Source organism: Eretmochelys imbricata, chromosome 2, assembly GCF_965152235.1.
Source record: "Eretmochelys imbricata isolate rEreImb1 chromosome 2, rEreImb1.hap1, whole genome shotgun sequence".
NCBI classification, from domain to species: Eukaryota; Metazoa; Chordata; order Testudines; family Cheloniidae; genus Eretmochelys; species Eretmochelys imbricata.
Window position 1 is genome coordinate 175,762,710 of NC_135573.1, and position 19,691 is coordinate 175,782,400.

General features: G+C 44.5%; 1 protein-coding gene across 1 annotated transcript in view; it reads right to left on the reverse strand.

Annotated features, from left to right (window-relative positions):
• HECW1 (HECT, C2 and WW domain containing E3 ubiquitin protein ligase 1) overlaps positions 1-19,691 on the reverse strand; it is a 242,514-nt gene that overhangs the window by 215,463 nt on the left and 7,360 nt on the right. Inside the window, exon 2 of the mRNA XM_077809221.1 lies at positions 7,364-7,471. Within this exon, the coding sequence (XP_077665347.1) occupies positions 7,364-7,471 (108 nt within the window). The remainder of the gene's footprint in view (positions 1-7,363; positions 7,472-19,691) is intronic.

The following is a 19,691-nucleotide window of genomic DNA, read 5'->3' on the forward strand; positions in this document are numbered from 1 at the left end:
AAACCCACCTCAAGCAAACTGGGCCGTGTCCTTTCCCTTTGGTTCTTGAGTCCAGCAACCCAAGTCACCCGAAGTCCCAAAAGTCCAACAACCCAAAAGTCTCTGTCCCTGGTCAATGCAGCGCCAGAGTTCGAAAGTTTATCTGCAGAGTTTTACCTCCCAACCTGGGTGGAGATGGGGGTTTAAGGGGCACCTTACATGGTCTGAAGCCGATTGCCCCACCAGCCGTCCCACGAATCGCTCTGCTCTGCCAACCGCCCCCATGAGCTGCTCCAGCCATCCCACAAACTGCTCCGCTTCACCAGCTGCTCTGCTCTGCCAGCCATCCCATGAGCCGCTCCAGCCACCTCGCGAACTGCTCCGCAATATATCTTCAGGCCCCCCCACACTACTTAACACAACACTCAGTGATTTCAGCTCTTAGTAATTTTAGCTCTTTTGTGATTTCAGCTTGTAGTAGGGGAGCCTCAGTGCTGGTGCACCATTGGCCCAAAGTGAATTCAGCTCAGCAGCCTGTAACTAGACTCCTAATGGAATCAAAATTAGCTCCAATATTCCACAGTGGAGAGAGGAGGAAGTGCAATTAGTATGTAAGGCCCTCACCAGGGGGCCCATACCACCACATATTAATACCCATCCCCAGCCTCTCTCAATTCACTGAGTTTTGGAACCCATGTCCCTTGCCTAGCGAGTGCTACTTAGTTGATGGTGAGTCCCTCCATCGTTAAAAAGAGGCCAAGTACAGTTCCACTGTCCTTGATTCACATAATCAGGATAATGACAGTTTATTCTTCCTGCCCCAATAACAGAGAAACTGGGGATCCCACAGCAGCCAAAGTGACCATTTGGGCAGCTATGGGCTAGGTGGGGTGGGTGAGCCTATGCAAATGAGATCAGGCCCTGAAGTTCTTTTCCACAACTTGCCACAACTCACCACCAGATGTCAGGGTAGAGCTCATCCTGACTCTGCTTACATTAGCAACCAGCCAGGTGCTCAAACCACTGCCAATTATTGGGATGGAATATCGATTATTTTGCTTACTGCCAAGAGTAGTACCTGTAAGGCCTCTGTACCAGCCTTCGCATCACTAAGGCAAAGCTGGGTCAGGGTGGGAGGGGCAGCAATCATGAGGTGTGGGACTGACTGCATCCTCCCTGATATGCTGGGGTAAGTGTCAGCGAAAAACAGGAAGTCGATCTATATTTGACTTCTGGTGTGTGTGAAGGGACTCATGAGACTGCAGACTCTGCAAAAACACATCTGTATAACTAAGGGTTTAAAAAGTGCTTGCTTAATGGTTTTTGTTTGATTGATGTGTTGTTGATGTAATTGTAGCAGTTACTAACTTAAAAGGGGTAGACAAGTCTGAGGAATTTGGATTTGGTCTTCTGGACATCTCCTGGAATCCCCAGCAACAGGCAGATATCTGGGCACTGGAACTTTGTCGTATGACCATTTGAGACCCCTCCAGACTGTTTGTAACAATTGTTTGGGGGTGCTCTATAGCCTACTGTGTTTGTATGTGCTTGAGACTAAATAAAGCAGAGACTTTGAGTAAAGGCATTCTGGTGAGAGTGCTGGAAACTAATAAAGTGAAGGCTTTAAGTAAAAGCATTTTGTGTGATTTACACCAGCCATACAGCAGACAGAGATGCTGCATCTCCCTTGGTTTATTTCCTGATACCACCTAGCAGAGAGTAGAGTTACCGAGAAATGTGGGTGTAAGTAACCCTGGGTAACAGGCACCCCTAGGGGTCCCTTCTGGTTCATGTCCAATATTCTTAAATTCTCATGCTTCAGGGCTTCAGCTGGTTACCTGCAGAGGTCCGGAAGGGATCCCCTCCCCCCCTCAATATATTGTTTTTTGGGGTTTTCTTGCTCCTTCCTCTGAAACATCAGAGATGGCCACAGCTAGAGATGGGACATTGGGCAGGGTGGGGGACAGTGCTCTGAGGTGGCACTGAGCATTCTCTCTCTCAGGTGCTTGCCTGGCTCACATGCTCAGGGTCTAACTGATCATCATATGTGGGGTCAGAAGGGAATTTCCCCTCAGGTCAGATTGGAAGTGACCTTGGGTTGTTTTTTTCCCCCATCTTTCTCTGCAACGTGGGGTGCGGGTCATTTGCCAGGATCATCTGGCTATCTTTCATTTAATCAATCAGTTCCCTGGCATTGTGGAGGCAGCGGGCCTCAGGATTTGCTGCACCTCAATCTCTCCTACTGCCTGTGACACATAATAGTTTAGTCTCTTGTGGGCTGTAATACTTTGGTCTAACTTTGGTTGTTGGGTTTCATAGAGAGTGCTGGGTAGTGGTGGTGGCCTGTGATACAGAGGAGGTCAGACTATGATCTGGTGGTCCCTTCTGCCTTGAACTCTGTGACTGGGCACAAAAGTAAGGAAAAAATATTGTCATGGCCTTCTCCCCCAAACCTAGCTGAGTTGCAGCTGGGTGTGGTTTGAGAAAAGCTGGGGGACTTGAAAGTGAAACTGAGCGTTCTTTTAGGGAGCAGAGCCACTGGCCATCTCCAATGGGAGAGTCAGAGGCACTGCTGTACAATAAATCCGCCTGCACTAAAGCTTTTTTGGATTTTTGACAGTGTGTTTTTCTCTCATTTATTTGGAAAGCCCTTGTGCTACAACATACTTTAATTATCCACACTTCGAGAATATCCTTTAAAGCGACTGCCTAAAGTAATTAAAGGGATACTTTCAGAAAGGCCTCCAATAAATGCATTTGGTTGGGACATTTCAGTACATTGATTGTGGAGCATTTATGCTTATGTTCCAAAAACAAAGGTATTTGTACTAAACATTAACTATGTACTAGGCTACAATACTCCCAGTCTCTTTGGCAGATGCATCATGTTGCCTCAGATCTCTGACTAGTTCAGTTGCATGACCTTCAGACTGTAAATCTTCTGCTATTTTCCCATGCTCAACAATGGTACAGAAAACTCTGTTATCTCTGCTATCTGCAAGAAGTGTGTCTTCTGCCTTTGTCATTACTAAACATGTGGCAACAAAAGTAACCCACTCAAACAAGACAACTGCACATTCAGCTACTATGCTAAAGACAGTGAAATTTGAACTACGTCAAAGTTCCCCCCATTTTAGGGATGTGCTAACTTAATGTACTGTTTATGGCATTACACCTCGAACAAATGGTCTCTCAGTCAGTATTGCTGTCTAGGACAAAAAATGTGCCAGAAATTCTAATGAAGTAAAGCTTGCTTTCTTTCCTGGAAAACTCATTATAGGTTGGTTATTTCACTGCAGTGCCCTCCAAGCCCCAACACAGAGAAAGTATGCTTCCCGAGTGGCACACAAAACCTCCAAGACCAGCTATTTCATATTTATTGTGGTCAGTTGCTGTTTATCACTGGATGTCATAAAAAACAAATTGCCAGTCTGCCGCAGAAATGCAAAACTGGCTGTAGTGTGACAATGCCTGTGCAGCTATTAATGCTTTTTAGTTTCTGAGTCCTAGCAGGACATGAGTCTAGTTCTGTCTTGCACTCATGCTGTAATTTGGAAGCAAACTCTCTTAGGCTCACAACAATTACATGTCTATCTTTCAACATTATATTGTAAGTTTGTGACCCATAAAAAGTGCAAAGATGTAAACTTCTTGAGGAAACTGAATTAATCTTTTTTTTTTTAGCTGTGAATAAGTATCAACTGCAGATGGCTATAGTAATGTGTGATGTTATGTGTGTGTGTGTGTGAGTAATATGAAAGCACAAGTAATATGAATGCACTCAGATTACTGTACAGAATTAGCCACAGTTATACATAATATACTGGGATAGAAATAGAGGAAATGGGAACCAGAGGGTTAAAGATAACAAAAGGGTAATAAAGAAGCTGATTGACTGTTTATTGTATTGTCCCTGCTGATAGAAAAAAGACAAACCTGGCTGAGAAGAAGGTTAAGGTAGTGGATTGGAACTCAGGAGTCCTAGGTGCAATTCCTTGCTCTGCCACAGTCTTCCCTCAGTGATCCTGAATAAGTCACTTAAATAGTAATGTATTCCCATTTACTTATTATTACTTATTTTCACCCTTTCAATGATGAAATAATTGATCTTTTTCTAAACCCCATTAACAGAAAAATTAACATTTTTTCTAATTTTTATTATTCACAAAACTCCCAAATTTTAATGTGCATGTTTCTTGAGCTTAAATAAGCAAACGTTAAAAAATTTCATCTAAGCTATTTACTTAAAGTTAGCTGCTAGCACAGAGATAAGTTCCCTGGCTGTTATGTGAAAGGTCCTGGGCTTAAATCTCATGGCAGTCCTACTGGCAATAGAGAAACACATTTAACTTTGAGGTCAGACTAGATGATGATAATGGCCCCTTTTAGCCTTAAAATCTATTAAGTATATTTTACCCCAGACAAGAACAAAACATTCAGTACTTTTTTATTTCAAGGACTAGAGTCAAAATTCATTCTGCATTGGAGCCCAAATTTGGGAGCCTTCAGATTCCTATATAAGGCATTATTAATTTTATTTAGCATTTGGTAACATTTTGTTTTTCATTTTGTTTCTGGCAATTTGACAGGCTGCACTTTGCAATTTACAGCACTGGCTGTCTCTGTTCTGTAGAACCGTATTATCTATAAGTTTGCATATTTTGTATCACAGTTGGGTCAACAGGCCGCTTAAAAAGTAATTATATACAAATAAATGCAAGCATAAAAACTAGCAAAAGCAGAAATGAAAGGATGATTTTGTAGCTGAGCTAATACGTGTTACAAGGTACTACTATTGCTAAAATAAAGACTTCAAACCAACATCAAATGTAAGGGAAGTGTAAAGTGAATAGAATATATTTTAAAAATGGGGACCTTTAAAGTGACTTGCTATATCATTGTGCTCTCTCTCCCCCTCCTCCTTCTCCCCAGTTTTTAAAAGGACAAATGAACTTAAAAAGTCCTTTAATGCATGGCAAAAATAAAAAACCAGATCTCTCCAATACTGCCACTCTGTTAAATGAATATTTTTATTTGTTTTCAGTAGAACATACCACAATGTGCTACATGCTGTACAAACACAAAAGATGATAAGATCCCTGCCATACAGAACTTAAAAACTGGAAACCAGTGGCTCACAGTGGCTTCTTTGATTAATCAAAGCTTTTAATCAACCACAAAGCCTCCATATACTCCTCAATAATGAGCAGTATCCCTTAAATATAATGTAGATATGTGTATATCTCTACACATACACACAACATGTATCTCTACTTTAAATTCATACCTCAGTGGTTAAGCAAGTTTGGTTACCAATATCATCATGTACTATTATGTACTGCTCCTTACGCATTTATCTCCCTTTTCCCCTGGATATTGGTAGGCAGGATAATGACTTGTCCTATATGAGTGGATAGGGGAATTCATCCGGTGAAATCCTGGAGCTGCTGAAGTCAATGGCAAAACTCCCATTAACCTCAGCCAGGCCAGGATTGCACTCAGCGCCTGTTATTTACTTTCACATTATGGATCACATGGGAAAGCTACTGCTAGCTCAGTTCCACTGCCTTCTCCCACCAAGAGACTGGGGGCATCTCCTTCATGATGGGCTGAACCTGTCCAAGTCCAGGTCTTGGGAAATTAAATCTCTTGTTCCGCAACTCTACTTTACCATTTAAAGAAAACAAAGTTTCAGCTTCACAGCTTAGTAGCTGCAGCACAAGGAAGCAGTTTCAAATAATAGCCTTTGGGTTATACTACAGTATATTTCCTCTCAGAAATTAGAAGCATTAAAATCTTAATAGTAACATCCATTGTCACCACATAACAGTCAGACTGCTGTAAACTGCCCTCAGCTGCATTTTTTATAAATATAAAAGATTATAAAACTGAAATATCAACAGTACCCCTTCAGTTCTTTGAGACAGCCACCTGTTGGTCAACTTACCACTTGGCACTACAGAACATGACCTGCGGCCTCACATTGCAAGAGAGCTCTGATCAACCCACCTGTAACACTCTGAATACCCGCAGAACACTTGCAGGTGGCAGAATAAATTCCTGCTGGTGCCAGATATTTAGGCCAAATTCAGGGATGAGTCCAAGATGGCTAACTTACACACCTCTCCCAGCCCCCTCCATATGTAAATTATACCACCTGAGTCTAAGAGTCCCTTAGACTGCCTTCCACCCAGTCAACCTTAGATTGATACCCACTTACACCTCCGTGCATATCATCTCTGAATTTGGCCAAACAGTATAAGGGAGATTATTGGAAAAAATTCAGAGGTGACATGTACATTGATGTATGTTAGACTCTTCTACACTCATGTATGCCCTACTGCACACCACTGAGTTCAGTGGAAGTTGTGCTATTGACTTTAGTGGGAGCAGGTACAAGCCCTTAGACTCCGTTACGCCAATGTAGACTCCCTTATAGCTACACTACTCAACCCATGTGTAAGGGAGTCTAAAATTTGTGTGACTTACATGCTCAGGGGACTCAAAAACAGGATAGCCCTAATATTTTAGATTCCCTGGGCCAGATTTAGATCTAAGTTGCATAGATGTAAATCAGGAGTAATTCCATTGATGTCACTGTAGTTGCAGTGACTAGCTGTCTGGAGGCAGTGAGTCCTCATAAAGTCCTCCAGCCAACTCATGAAGTCAATATGAGGTGTTTTTTTTTAAATGAGGACTGATTAAATAATTTAAAATTAGGCCCACTGGGGTGTTTTTCACAACATGTTGATGTAAATCCTAAATAATGGTATAACTCATACTATATGCCAAGTGGACTTTAATGCTTACTTATATCAGCCTGAAAATAGTTTGAATCAGTCAATATCCACAGTATTCATGACTTAGTAGGCACCATTGTTCACGATTCCATAAACCATTTTGTATCATCCTAATGTATAAATGTAGGGGTGGCCAAACTGTGGCTCAAAAGCCACATGGGGTTTTTTTTTACAGTTAAAGTGCAGCTTGCAGAGTCGCCCCTCCCTCCCCCCGCATTCTCCACCTACCAGACTTTGTGGGGGAGCTTGGGACCTCTGCCTTGCAGGGGGGTGGTGGGGTAGGGGCTTCTGCCCAGCGGGGATGGGGATCTTGGGGCTTCAGCCCTGTGGGGTGTGCCTGCTGGACTTGGGACTTCAGCAGGAGCGGGGCAGAAGCCCCGAGCCCCAGCAGGCATGCCCTGGCTCTCAAACTTCTGAAGATTGTCATATGTGGCTCAGAGAGTCAGTATGTTTGGCCACCCCTGTATAAATGTACCATGCTTGAAACTTCCTGAAGGGCATATAGACCATGGGCACAGAGTAAAACAGCTCACTTCTTTCCACATTCCCTGAATTGCACTGTAGTAGCATGAAAAAGTACTTACGCTCTATGAAGTAAGAGCTGGCATCAATCTTCCAGATAATCTGACCACGGTGAGAGCCATTGATGCCACGGTTCTTGTAGTCCAGAAAGTTTTCAGACAAGACCTCATCTACACACAGAAAAAATTACCTCATTAGCTGACCGTCAGCACAGCACAGAAAGTGAAGAGAGAGGCCAAAGTATGTCTTACACTCCACTGAGTGTGCTATATCTGATAGCTTGCCAGCACATGTAGATAAATCAGCTGTGTTTCCGTTATTTATATTTTAAGCAAATACACCTAGCCTTAAAACACTAGCTTTGTTTTGACATAATTTAAAATATACAATCATACAAAACTCTTAAAAATTACAACAGTTGACTCAACCTGGATCAAACTATACCGAAATTAAAAAATAAAATAAAATTCAACCAGCTGAATGACAGAGAATGGGAACAAAAGCACCTAGCACTCATCCCTCCTCCCAAAACATGGAGAGCAGATTTGTATAGGCATTTGCACCCATCACCATTACATCCAATAGGTGTGTAGGTGGTTCTTACAGCAAGCAGGGAAGGTTACATTTGAGTTAATTCAGAACAAGGAATTACAAAAACTGATGTCTCTCTACAGGTAGCACCTAGGTCCTTCCCATTTAAATCAAAGGATTGATAGCTAAGTGCTGTCCACTGCTTGTAATTATGGCTTATTGAAAGACATGGCATGTCCTAGACTTTCAAAGTCATTTTAGAATAATGGTGTGTCTCTCAGTAATCTATTGCAGGTTACCTAAAATGCGGAGAGACTGAGGGCCATGTAGGCAACTTGATAGGACTCAATGGGCCGCATTTGGAACTTCCCAAGACACTCAGGGCCAGAACCCCTAACTCTGCATATCAATTTACACTGATTTTAAAATTAAAAAATAACATACACCACAATATCTTGCATGTATTTATATTTCTATTAATTGATGAATAGAAATTGTTTGCTAGCTGAGTTCACTCTCAGTGAAAACCAGAAATGGTATTTACATACCATTAGAGGGCAATAACAATCTTAGGCTCTGGCCTGTGTCAATCGTTTGTGTCCAGGAACGCAGAGGCCAAAGTAAGGACAATGGATGGGCTGTGCAGTTTCCCCATGCCTTGGCCTGATTACTCAAACTTTTTGTGAATGAAATGAATTACACATTAGTGAACTGTCTAAATATTTTTCCTAGTGGGAAAAAGAGTTCTCCATCAACAGGGACCAATGGATACCTTCCTGTAGTTTACTTTTCCAGCAACGAATAAGTAGCTTTAATTTTAATCTGAGTAAATTCTTACATGTATATTTTAATCAAGTGGTTCTTACAGCTGAAGGTATTTATGCGGATACTTAAATTTTAGTTTCACAAAGGCTAAGTTGATTAATGGTGATGGTAAAAGCTGTGGGAAGATGAGCACCAATAAGGTCCCGGGTTTAAACTCAGCACATTAACTGAGTAACCTCAGGGAAACAATTTGCTTTGCTATTGCCTGGGTCAACTCAGCTGTAAAACAGAGTAAAGAGGAAGACACCACAGAAAACTAGATATTGTGTCTGAGTTGAACTGAACTAAATACATACTGTAAATTATCAGGTAAAGAGTATACATTTGACAAGACAAGCTTATGTCGTTAGTCAGCCTGACAGATCAGTAGAAGTGTGCAATTTGGCAGCATGTGACCTCCAGAAGAAGAAAGGGGAGCGTCCATGTACCAGCAACACAGATACAGGTAAGCAACAGTTTTCATGTTCTCTCCACAGGTACTAATGCGGAGACTGGATTAGATGATACATCTGAGGGAAGGGGACAGAAGGAGACTCCGCCGATTGGAAGGCATGAGATGCACTGTCCTAGGGATGGGGGTTCCACGACCACCGCTCCCAAGAGAAGGAGGACTGAGTCATCAGGGGGACTGAGTCATCTATCTGCCGCCCCGACCGGGAAAACTGAGAAGTCTGCTGCTTGCCAGGAGCTAGGATTCACGATGTGACGGAGAGACTGCCGAGACTCATCAAGCCCTCGGATCGCTACCCCTTCCTGCTTCTCCACATGGGCACCAATGATACTGCCAAGAATGACCTTGAGCAGATCACTGCAGACTATGTGGCTCTGGGAAGAAGGATAAAGGAGTCTGAGGAGCAAGTGGTGTTCTCGTCCATCCTCCCCATGGAAGGAAAAGGCCTGGGTAGAGACCATCGAATCGTGGAAGTCAACAAATGGGTACGCAGGTGGTGTTGGAGAGAAGGCTTTGGATTCTTTGACCGTGGGATGGTGTTCCAAGAAGGAGGAGTGCTAGGCAGAGACGGGCTCCACCTAACGAAGAGAGGGAAGAGCATCTTCACAAGCAGGCTGGCTAACCTAGTGAGGAGGGCTTTAAACTAGGTTTACTGGGGGAAGGAGACCAAAGCCCTGAGGTAAGTGGGGACATGGGATACCGGGAGGAAGCACAAGCAGGAGAGCGCGAAAGGGGAGGGCTCCTGCCTCATACTAAGAAAGCAGAACAAACAGCAAGGTATCTCAAGTGCCTGTACACAACTGCAAGAAGCCTGGGAAACAAGCAGGGAGAAGTGGAAGTCCTGGCACAGTCAAGAAATTACGATGTGATTGGAATAACAAAGATTTGGTGGGATAACTCACATGACTGGAGTACTGTCATGGATGGATATAAACTGTTCAGGAAGGACAGGCAGGGCAGAAAAGGTGGGGGAGTTGCACTGTATGTAAGAGAGCAGTATGACTGCTCAGAGCTCCGGTACGAAACTGCAGAAAAACCTGAGAGTCTCTGGATTAAGTTTAGAAGTGTGAGCAACAAGGGTGATGTCGTGGTGGGAGTCTGCTGTAGACCACGGGACCAGGGGGATGAGGTGGACGAGGCTTTCTTCCAGCAACTAATGGAAGTTACTAGATCGCAGGCCCTGGTCTCATGGGAGACTTCAATCACCCTGATATCTGCTGGGAGAGCAATACAGCGGTGCACAGACAATCCAGGAAGTTTTTGGAAAGTGCAGGAGACAATTTCCTGGTGCAAGTGTTGGAGGAACCAACTAGGGGCAGAGCTCTTCTTGACCTGCTGCTCACAAACCGGGAAGAATTAGTAGGGGAAGCAAAAGTGGATGGGAACCCGGGAGGCAGTGACCATGAGATGGTCGAGTTCAGGATCCTGACACAAGGAAGAAAGGAGAGCAGCAGAATATGGACCCTGGACTTCAGAAAAGCAGACTTTGACTCCCTCAGGGAACTGATGGGCAGGATCCCCTGGGAGAATAACATGAGGGGGAAAGGAGTCGAGGAGAGCTGGCTGTATTTTAAAGAATTCTTATTGTGGTTACAGGGACAAACCATCCTGATGTGTAGAAAGAATAGTAAATATGGCAGGCAACCAGCTTGGCTTAACAGTGAAATCCTTGCTGATCTTAAACACAAAGAAGAAGCTTACAAAAAGTGGAAGATTGGACAAATGACCAGGGAAGAGTATAAAAATATTGCTCAGGCATGCAGGAGTGAAATCGGGAAGGCCAAATCACACCTGGAGTTGCAGCTAGCAAGAGATGTTAAGAGTAACAAGAAGGGTTTCTTCAGGTATGTTAGCAACAAGAAGAAACTCAAGGAAAATGTGGGCCTCTTACTGAATGAGGGAGGCAACCTAGTGACAGAGGATGTGGAAAAAGCTAATGTACTCAATGCTTTTTTTGCCTCTGTCTTCACGAACAAGGTCAGCTCCCAGACTACTGCACTGGGCAGCACAGCATGGGGAGGAGGTGACCAGCCCTCTGTGGAGAAAGAAGTGGTTCAGGACTATTTAGAAAAGCTGGATGAGCACAAGTCCATGGGGCTGGATGCGCTGCATCCGAGAGTGCTAAAGGAATTGGCGGATGTGATTGCAGAGCCATTGGCCATTATCTTTGAAAACTCATGGTGATCGGTGGAGGTCCTGGATGACTGGAAAAAGGCTAATGTAGTGCCCATCTTTTAAAAAGGGAAGAAGGAGGATCCTGGGAACTACAGACCAGTCAGCCTCAGCTCAGTCCCTGGAAAAATCATGGAGCAGGTCCTCAAGGAATCAATTCTGAAGCACTTACATGAGAGGAAAGTGATCAGGAACAGTCAGCATGGATTCACCAAGGGCAAGTCATGCCTGACTAATCTAATTGCCTTCTATGATGAGATAACTGGCTCTGTGGATGAGGGGAAAGCAGTGGACGTGTTATTCCTTGACTTTACCAAAGCTTTTGACACAGTCTCCCACAGTATTCTTGCCATTAAGTTAAAGAAATATGGGCTGGATGAATGGACTATAAGGTGGATAGAAAGCTGGCTAGATTGTCGGGCTCAACGGGTAGCGATCAATGGCTCCATGTCTAGTTGGCAGCCGGTATCAAGCGGAGTGCCCCAAGGGTCGGTCCTCGGGCCGGTTTTGTTCAATATCTTCATTAATGATCTGGAGGATGGTGTGGATTGCACCCTCAGCAAGTTTGCAGATGACACTAAACTGAGAGGAGAGGTAGATATGCTGGAGGGTAGGGATAGGATACAGAGGGAGCTAGACAAATTAGAGGATTGGGCCAAAAGAAATCTGATGAGGTTCAACAAGGACAAGTGCAGAGTCCTGCACTTAGGAAGGAAGAATCCCATGCACTTCTACAAACTAGGGACTGATTGGCTAGGCAGCAGTTCTGCAGAAAAGGACCTAGGGTTTTCAGTGGACGAGAAGCTCGATATGAGTCAACAGTGTGCCGTTGTTGCCAAGAAGGCCAATGGCATTTTGGGATGTATAAGTAGGGACATTGCCAGCAGATCGAGGGACGTGATCGTTCCCCTCTATTCGACATTGGTGAGGCCTCATCTGGAGTACTGTGTCCAGTTTTGGGCCCCACACTACAAGAAGGATGTGGAAAAATTGGAAAATGTCCAGCGGAGGGCAACAAAAATGATTAGGGGACTGGAACACAGGACTTATGAGGAGAGGCTGAGGGAACTGGGATTGTTTAGTCTGCAGAAGAGAAGAATGAGGGGGGATTTGATAGCTGCTTTCAACTACCTGAAAGGGGGTTCCAAAGAGGATGGATCTAGACTGTTCTCCATGGTAGCAGATGACAGAACGAAGAGTAATGGTCTCAAGTTGCAGTGGGGTAGGTTTAGGTTGGATATTAGGAAAAACCTTTTCACTAGGAGGGTGGTGAAACACTGGAATGCGTTACCTAGGGTGTGCGTTACCTAGGGAGGTGGTGGAATCTCCTTCCTTAGAAGTTTTTAAGGTCAGGCTTGACAAAGCCCTGGCTGGGATGATTTAGTTGTGGTTTGGTCCTGCTTTGAGCAGGGGGTTGGACTAGATGACCTCCTGAGGTCCCTTCCAACCCTGATATTCTATGATTCTATGAATACTACCAGCTGTTCAAGGGTCCAGTCATGCAGCTGCTTCATTTGAAGAACTCCCCACAGTGACTTCAACGGTGGCTGTAGAATCTAGCCTCCCAAGTGAAGACCTAAGTGGTGAAGCAGCTCTAGACCTTGGACTAGTAAACATCACATGATGATTATACAAAGGTTACTCCTGAGGGCATTCTGTGCCCAAAATTAAAAATTCTGCTCACAATATTTTAAAATTCTCCAAAATTCTGCAAATTTTATTTATCAAATAAATGTGGAGGCTCCAGCATGGCATTAGGGAGCACAGACTACTGGCTGCACAAAAATGGGAAATCACTGAGCAGCTCCCCCCTGGGACATGTACTCAGTGGTGAGGCTGCACCCAACCCTGACACTGTGCAAGGACTGGGCCTGCCCCTCTATGCCAGATGCACCAGGTGTAGGCAGGCAGGGTCAGCAAGGCAGGATCCAAATGTGGAGGGGCTTAGTGTGGAGAGATCCAGGTGTGGGTTGAGAGCGTTCTGTGAGGGGCAATCTGGGTGCAGGTGGCTCAGTAGTGGACCCGGGTGTGGGGGGAATTTGGATGCACAGGGGCTTGTTGGAGGGTTCTGGGTACAATGGTAATGGGACTCTGCAGGGGGGTTCAAGTGAAGGTAGTTGGAGGCTTGGGTGTGGCGGGAGATAGAGCTCAGCATGGGTGTCTGGGTACGGGGGGCTCAGTGGGAGGATCCAGATGCTGGGGAAGTGGGACTCAGTGTGGTGGGGATCCAGGTGCAGCTGGTTGGGGCTTGATGGGGTGAGCAACTGGGTGCAGGTGGCTCATTGGCGTGCTCCAGGTGCAGGGGAGTGGGGCTTATCATGGGGGGATTCTGAGTGTGTGGGGGGTGAGGCTCGGTGGAAAGTTCTGCGTATGAGGGGTTTGGATGCACATGAGTTGGGTGGAAGGGGGAGCAGCTCCCTGTACAGGGATCCCTCCCTCTGCAGCTGAGGAGCGATGGGTGGAGGAAGCAGGGTGTTTGCAGAGCTTCCTGCAGCTGGAGGAAAAATATGGGCGTGGGTCTGACCCAGGGATGTGTGGTCCCTATCTGTATTCCACTTGAGATGTACATGTGCTCCATGGGCCTGAGTTTGGAAGACTTTTGCTAGCAATGTCTGTTGGTCTGCACCTGCACACCTCTCTTCTTGTGCACCAAATGCAGGGCATAAGGGGTGGTGTGAACCAACCACCTCTCCAGTTCCCTTTCTACCATGAATAGCACCAGGATAAGACTCCACTACACAGGGGAAGAAGGGCAGGCAGAGGAATACAAATAGGGATCGCGCATCTCAAAGAACCCCAATTACTGTACAAGGGAAGTAACCTTTCTTTCTTTTTTGAGTGATGGTCCCTACTTGTATTCTACCCCAAGTGACTCTCAATCGGTATTCATTGAGGATGAGGATGGGAGGAACCATGCTGTATGACAGGTTGAAGGACTGCTCTCCCAAAAAAATGTGTCTGCTGTAGAATCCTGAACCAAGGCATAATGTCTCACAAAGATATGGATGGAGCCCTACATTGCTGTTCTGCAGCTGTTTAGGAGAGGGACATCTTAAAGCAAAGCTGCTGATATAACCTGGGCACTAGTTGAGTGGGGCCTTGTATCTTGAGGGGAGGCTTCAAACAGCAGGATGCAGCCCAATATCCATTTAGACAGGCTTTCTGAGGACATAGCTTCCCTTCTCATTCATTTGGCAAAGGAAACAAACTATTTTGGGAGTTTTCTGAAGGATTTCATCCTCTATAGATAAGTTAAAGCTTGGCGGACATTCAGAGAGGGGGGCTTCCTCTCCTGCCTGGCAGCATGGGGCTTCAGACAGAAGACAGGTAAGTGGATGCCCTGGTTCAGATGGAACTCCAAGATTACTTTTGGAATTAGTTTAGGATAAGGACCTTGTGGGTCTGCCATAAAGGTCTCCAGCTTACCTACTCTTCTAGGTAGGTGTCTACAACCAGAAAGGCAATCTTCAGAGATAGATGAGCAAAAGAACATAAGCCTAAAGGTCTGAATGGGGGAATTAATAATGACAGGACTAGACTGAGGCACCATACTGGGGAAGGTTTCAGCACCAGAGGAAAGGTTCTGACAAGTCTCTTCAGAAACCTTACTGGGATCTGATGGGCAAAAACTGAATGGCTGTCCAGCACAGGGTAAAAGATGCTAATGGCTGCCAAGGGCACCTCACAAGGAGCTGAGACACAGTCCTGACATTTTCAGAGAGACAAGGGATCTCAGAACCCCTGGACATAGTCCACTATGCTGACACTGTATAGAGAAACTTTTCCATTTTGCTGTGTAGCATTTTCTTGTGGAATCTTTCCTACTATTGCTAAGAATGGATTGTATTGCCAACAAGCATGACTTGTCTAGGTCCGTTGTCCATCTGTTAGATGGAGGAGAAAGTGGCCATCAATAGGTGGTGCCATTGATACCATGGTCTGATTAAGTGAGTGGCAAACTGACCAGGGAATATCCGTGATTTCAGGTCCATATAGATAATAAAGTCCTTCAGCTCCATGGAGCTGCAGAGTGTACTGGACTTCTGTCTCTTGGTAGTGCTGGCTTCAGACAGGAATAGTTTTTGTTACCAAGGTCTCCTTTTTTCTGCACATCCGTAATGTTGGTGTATTGCTCCTTTCTTTCCCTTGCCAGTACTGAGGACGGTCCTGCCCTTTTGGCCAGAGATGGTTTCAGGGCACTTTTGGTTTTCAGTGACAAGGAATTGGTACCATGCTTTTGAGAGCTCCTGAGATAGTCATACGGTGATGTAGAGTCTCACCTGACTCAGAGGGTGTCAGAGACAAGCTCCTCTTTTTGTATGAGGATTTGAAGAGAGATTTTTCCCGTTTCTTACATGAGTGTTTGCTCTTACCCTCCCCATGTCTGTTCTGTTTGGAAGAGTTTTTAACCCTGCTCTGTGTAGCTATGGAGACCACTGTGCTCAAAGGGGCCCTTCTCAGGGCCTCAGCCAGATGTACAGGGGGGTCTAATAGGCCAGGATTGGACTGGGTTCTCGCTGAGCAGTCCATTAAGAATCTTCTAAATCTAAATTCACAGAATTGATGGGTTCAGCGAAGAAGGGGCCGGCAGATATTGTACTTAGAAGCTGGTACGAGCTTCCCTGAGGCAACAGAGGCAGGCCACGCAGATCTTGAATCCCAGACATACGAGGCATCTCATGCATGAGAGTGGCATCTCATGCATGAGAGTGTCTTGTGGAGGGACTCTCAGAGCTCTAAAAATTGCTAAACTAACCTATCTAGAAACAGGTTTTTAAAACTATTTGCAACTCTCTACAAACTTAGAACAAGAATACTAGCTAAAGCTGTGAACATTGAAGAGGTTCATCTCAGACCAGGGCAGCAGAAAGGAACTAGAGAGGCAGTCAGTCCGTACTGCCCCTTATGTCCTCAGCTTGGAGCATGAGGAAGAGGGGGTGCAAGCACAGACCAACTGACATTGCTAGAGAAAAATCTTCAGGTTCATGCACACCTCAAGTGGAATACATCACTCAAAGAAGAACTAAACTTTTACCGAAAGAATAAAGCACTGGGCAGATGCCAGTGTTATTTCTTTGGTTTTATGCAACAGGGTTCTGCAAGGAGCATGACAGGCTACCAACTGTAAACTCTTTGGTGACATTCCCTTGAGGGATTTACAAAGGAAATCCTTTTAAAGAGGTCATTAACGATTGCAATGGATAATTATAAAAGGCAATGCCATCTACAATACATTTTCCCATTGCTGATTTGCTAATTATCCGTAATTATTTCATTAGCTTAATTTCATGCACTGTATGGAAATGGAGATTTTTCAATATATTAAAATTTTACATTTCCACGGTACACCTGCAATTTCCCCAGTAAAAGTAGTATAATATCCTCTGGGACAATTTCCAGTCTTCATTTACAGTTTCCATTTCTGATCCCTTTCACTATCCAAATTTATATTAGAAACAAAAACAACCCTCACCCCATCCCGAGATGTACATTTTTGTAAAGAGAAAGATAGAAACAAATTTGATTATGTGCAAGTGTCCACCCTTCCCCTGTTCATGAATCATCTGAGTTATTTGAAACCTGAGCCTTCAACAATGCAGCACAGACATTTAGCACTAAAGCTACAGGACTAATGTTAGCTGGCAGCAAGAGAAGTCTTTTTTCCAAGAGAGGGGATGGGTTGCTGGGTCCAGGTGCTAGGTCAGGTGCGTGGTCAGGAATTCCAGCCTGGCTCTCTCTTTCCCTCACCCCAGGAGTTGGGGAGCTATTGCCCCATGTGTTGCCTCCAGATGGTGTGTGTGTATGTGTGTCTGTGTAGGGGGGCTGGCCTTGGTGTCAGGGGTATATGAAGGGAGCCTGGCCCAAATCTTTCTCTCTCCCCTCCCTGATGTTGGGGGAAGCTTCTGCTCCCTCTGGTGCTCCTGTGTGTGTGTGAATGGGGGAGGGGAAATGTGCCACTTGCTACAGGAGGTCACAGGGAAGGGAGTCCGACCTGGCTTTCTTGTTTCCTTGCCCCAGCAGTTCCCTGCCATGCCCGTGGAACTGCACTACTGCAGGAACCTGGCCTCAGAATGTTCAGTGATTTGGGCTATACTATAGTGTACCATACTATACTATACTAACAATTAACTAACTATGCCAAAGTGAAAACATTTTTTAAACAGGACTGCTGAGCTCCATCTCAGGCCGGGGACCGTAGAGAAGGAACTGAGGAGTCATGGCCACATACGTGCTGTTAAGGCACTGCGTGTGCGTGGCCCACGCGGGTACTGCTGTACAAATCTCCGAGCGAAGGAGCAGGGACTCACCAGCACCTGGCGTGGAGCACCCACAGGGACATCTCAAAGAAGAACATATTCTCAGGCTAAATTACAAAGCTGGCATTTACAGTAAGCTTCAGTCTTCTCAAAGATTATTACAGGGAAGAGTTTTGACAAACTAGGGCTTGATTCTACAAGCACTCTGTCCTCAATCCAGTAAAGATTTAAGTACATGTTTAACTTTAAACATGAGTAGCCCCATTTACACCACTTAGATAGCAGAGAAAAAGTAGGTTAGAGGAGAGGGAAGAGACACATAAAGGGAAAAGGTAGGAGAAAAGAGACAATAAAAGGAGTAGAGCAGAGAGAATAAAGACTGGAGAAAAGATGAAGAGAAGAGGAAAACTTGGGGGTGGGGAACTGGAGAAAACAGAGCCAGCATAATTACAGCAGTTCTTGGCCATCTTACAAGGGTTCTATTTTAAGAACAGCTGATATAGACAATGGAAAGAGCGGGAGTGATAGAGTTGGAGCCTGAATCACCTGATCCAGGGTAGGAAAACCAGCAAACAAAAAATCCAAAGGACCCTGATTGTCATTCTCCAGACTGAGTGTGTCAAAACCTACAACAAATTCTGTTTTTCCTTTGGAACCTTTATCCTCTTATTCTGAATTAGCTGCAGTGCCCCTGCCAGCCATGGTTTCTTTTTACAGTGAAGCCTAAGCAGCCCCCATACATCCCTGCCCCACCTACAGGTTCATACTGAAAATATTATCAGCTCTAAAGTTCCTGCATTTCCAAAATTGCCTTTACTGAAATGGTGGATGCAATATGCCTGGTTTTTAGTAGAGCATTTGCTAAAAATTTAAAGTGTCTCATAATATCTTATTGCAAACATAGCTAAAATCAGCCTGGATAATGAACACTGTCACATGAACTGAAAAACTAGAAGGAATGCAGGCACAGAGCAATGTTACACAATAATATACTGAGTTTTGGAAGGGGCAATGTACAGTGGGGTACCACAGGGGTAAAATGGATCAAAGGCCTGATCCAAAGACACTGTAGTCAATGGGACTCTTTCTATTGATTGTAATAGACTTTGGATCAGACCTTAAAAGGAGGCAGTAGCATACTAATGAAATTTGCTAAGAATACGAAAATGGGAGGAGATACAAACACCACATAGGGCAGAGATATAATATACAAAGGGACACTGAAAGATTTTAAATATGGGCAAGAAATAAGATTCAGCTGGGTAAAAATGCTAACTAAAATAGCAAGGGTGAAATAATGTGAAATATATATACTCGATGGCAAGAGGACAATTAAAATGTAGCAATGCTGAAAGATACATACCATCAGGGTGACAGTGGACAGCAAACTAGTCAGGAGTTTGCAATGTGATACAGCAGCAGAAAATGGTTGAGTTAACAGAGGCATCAAAACACAAAGAATCTTTATAGAGCCCGGTGTGACTGTATTTGGAATATTGCATTCTGTTCTGGGCACCTCACCACCGCAAATCAAAACAAATTGGAAGGTGTTCAGTGAACAGAAGTAATTTGGGGGCCAGAGAGATCAACTGATAAGGAAAAATTAAGAAAGCTCAGTGTATATGCAACAGCTCATGTGTGTGGGAAGGATGTTACTAGTCTAAGAATAACTAAAAGATGTACACACTGAGGTGGGAAAGGAATTATTTGGTTTGGTTTAGGAGTAATGAGATGAAATGGAGAAAGAGAATTTAAAGGCTGCATAACAGAAAAAATACATAGGCTGTTTGACAACCTATGTGAAATGGATTTGTTGTCTTAAGCCCTGATCCTGCAAAGAATTATACACATGCTTAATTTTACTCACTGTGAGTAGTCCCAGTAAAGTCAATGGGCTACCCACAAAGTGTACTGTTAAGCATGGCCATGGTCCATCTTCCAATGTCTCTTCAGTTGACTGAATTATCAGCAAATCACTGGGTGAGTGATTGTTACGTATACACCATTGCCCTCAGTATCTATTTTGGGGCACTTATCTGGTTGCCTCCTTTCACGGTAATAGCTGAGCACCTCTCAGTCTTTAATATATTTACCCTCACAACATCCCTGTGAGGTGGGGATACATTGGCTTCATAGAAAAGACTGCAGCCAGAG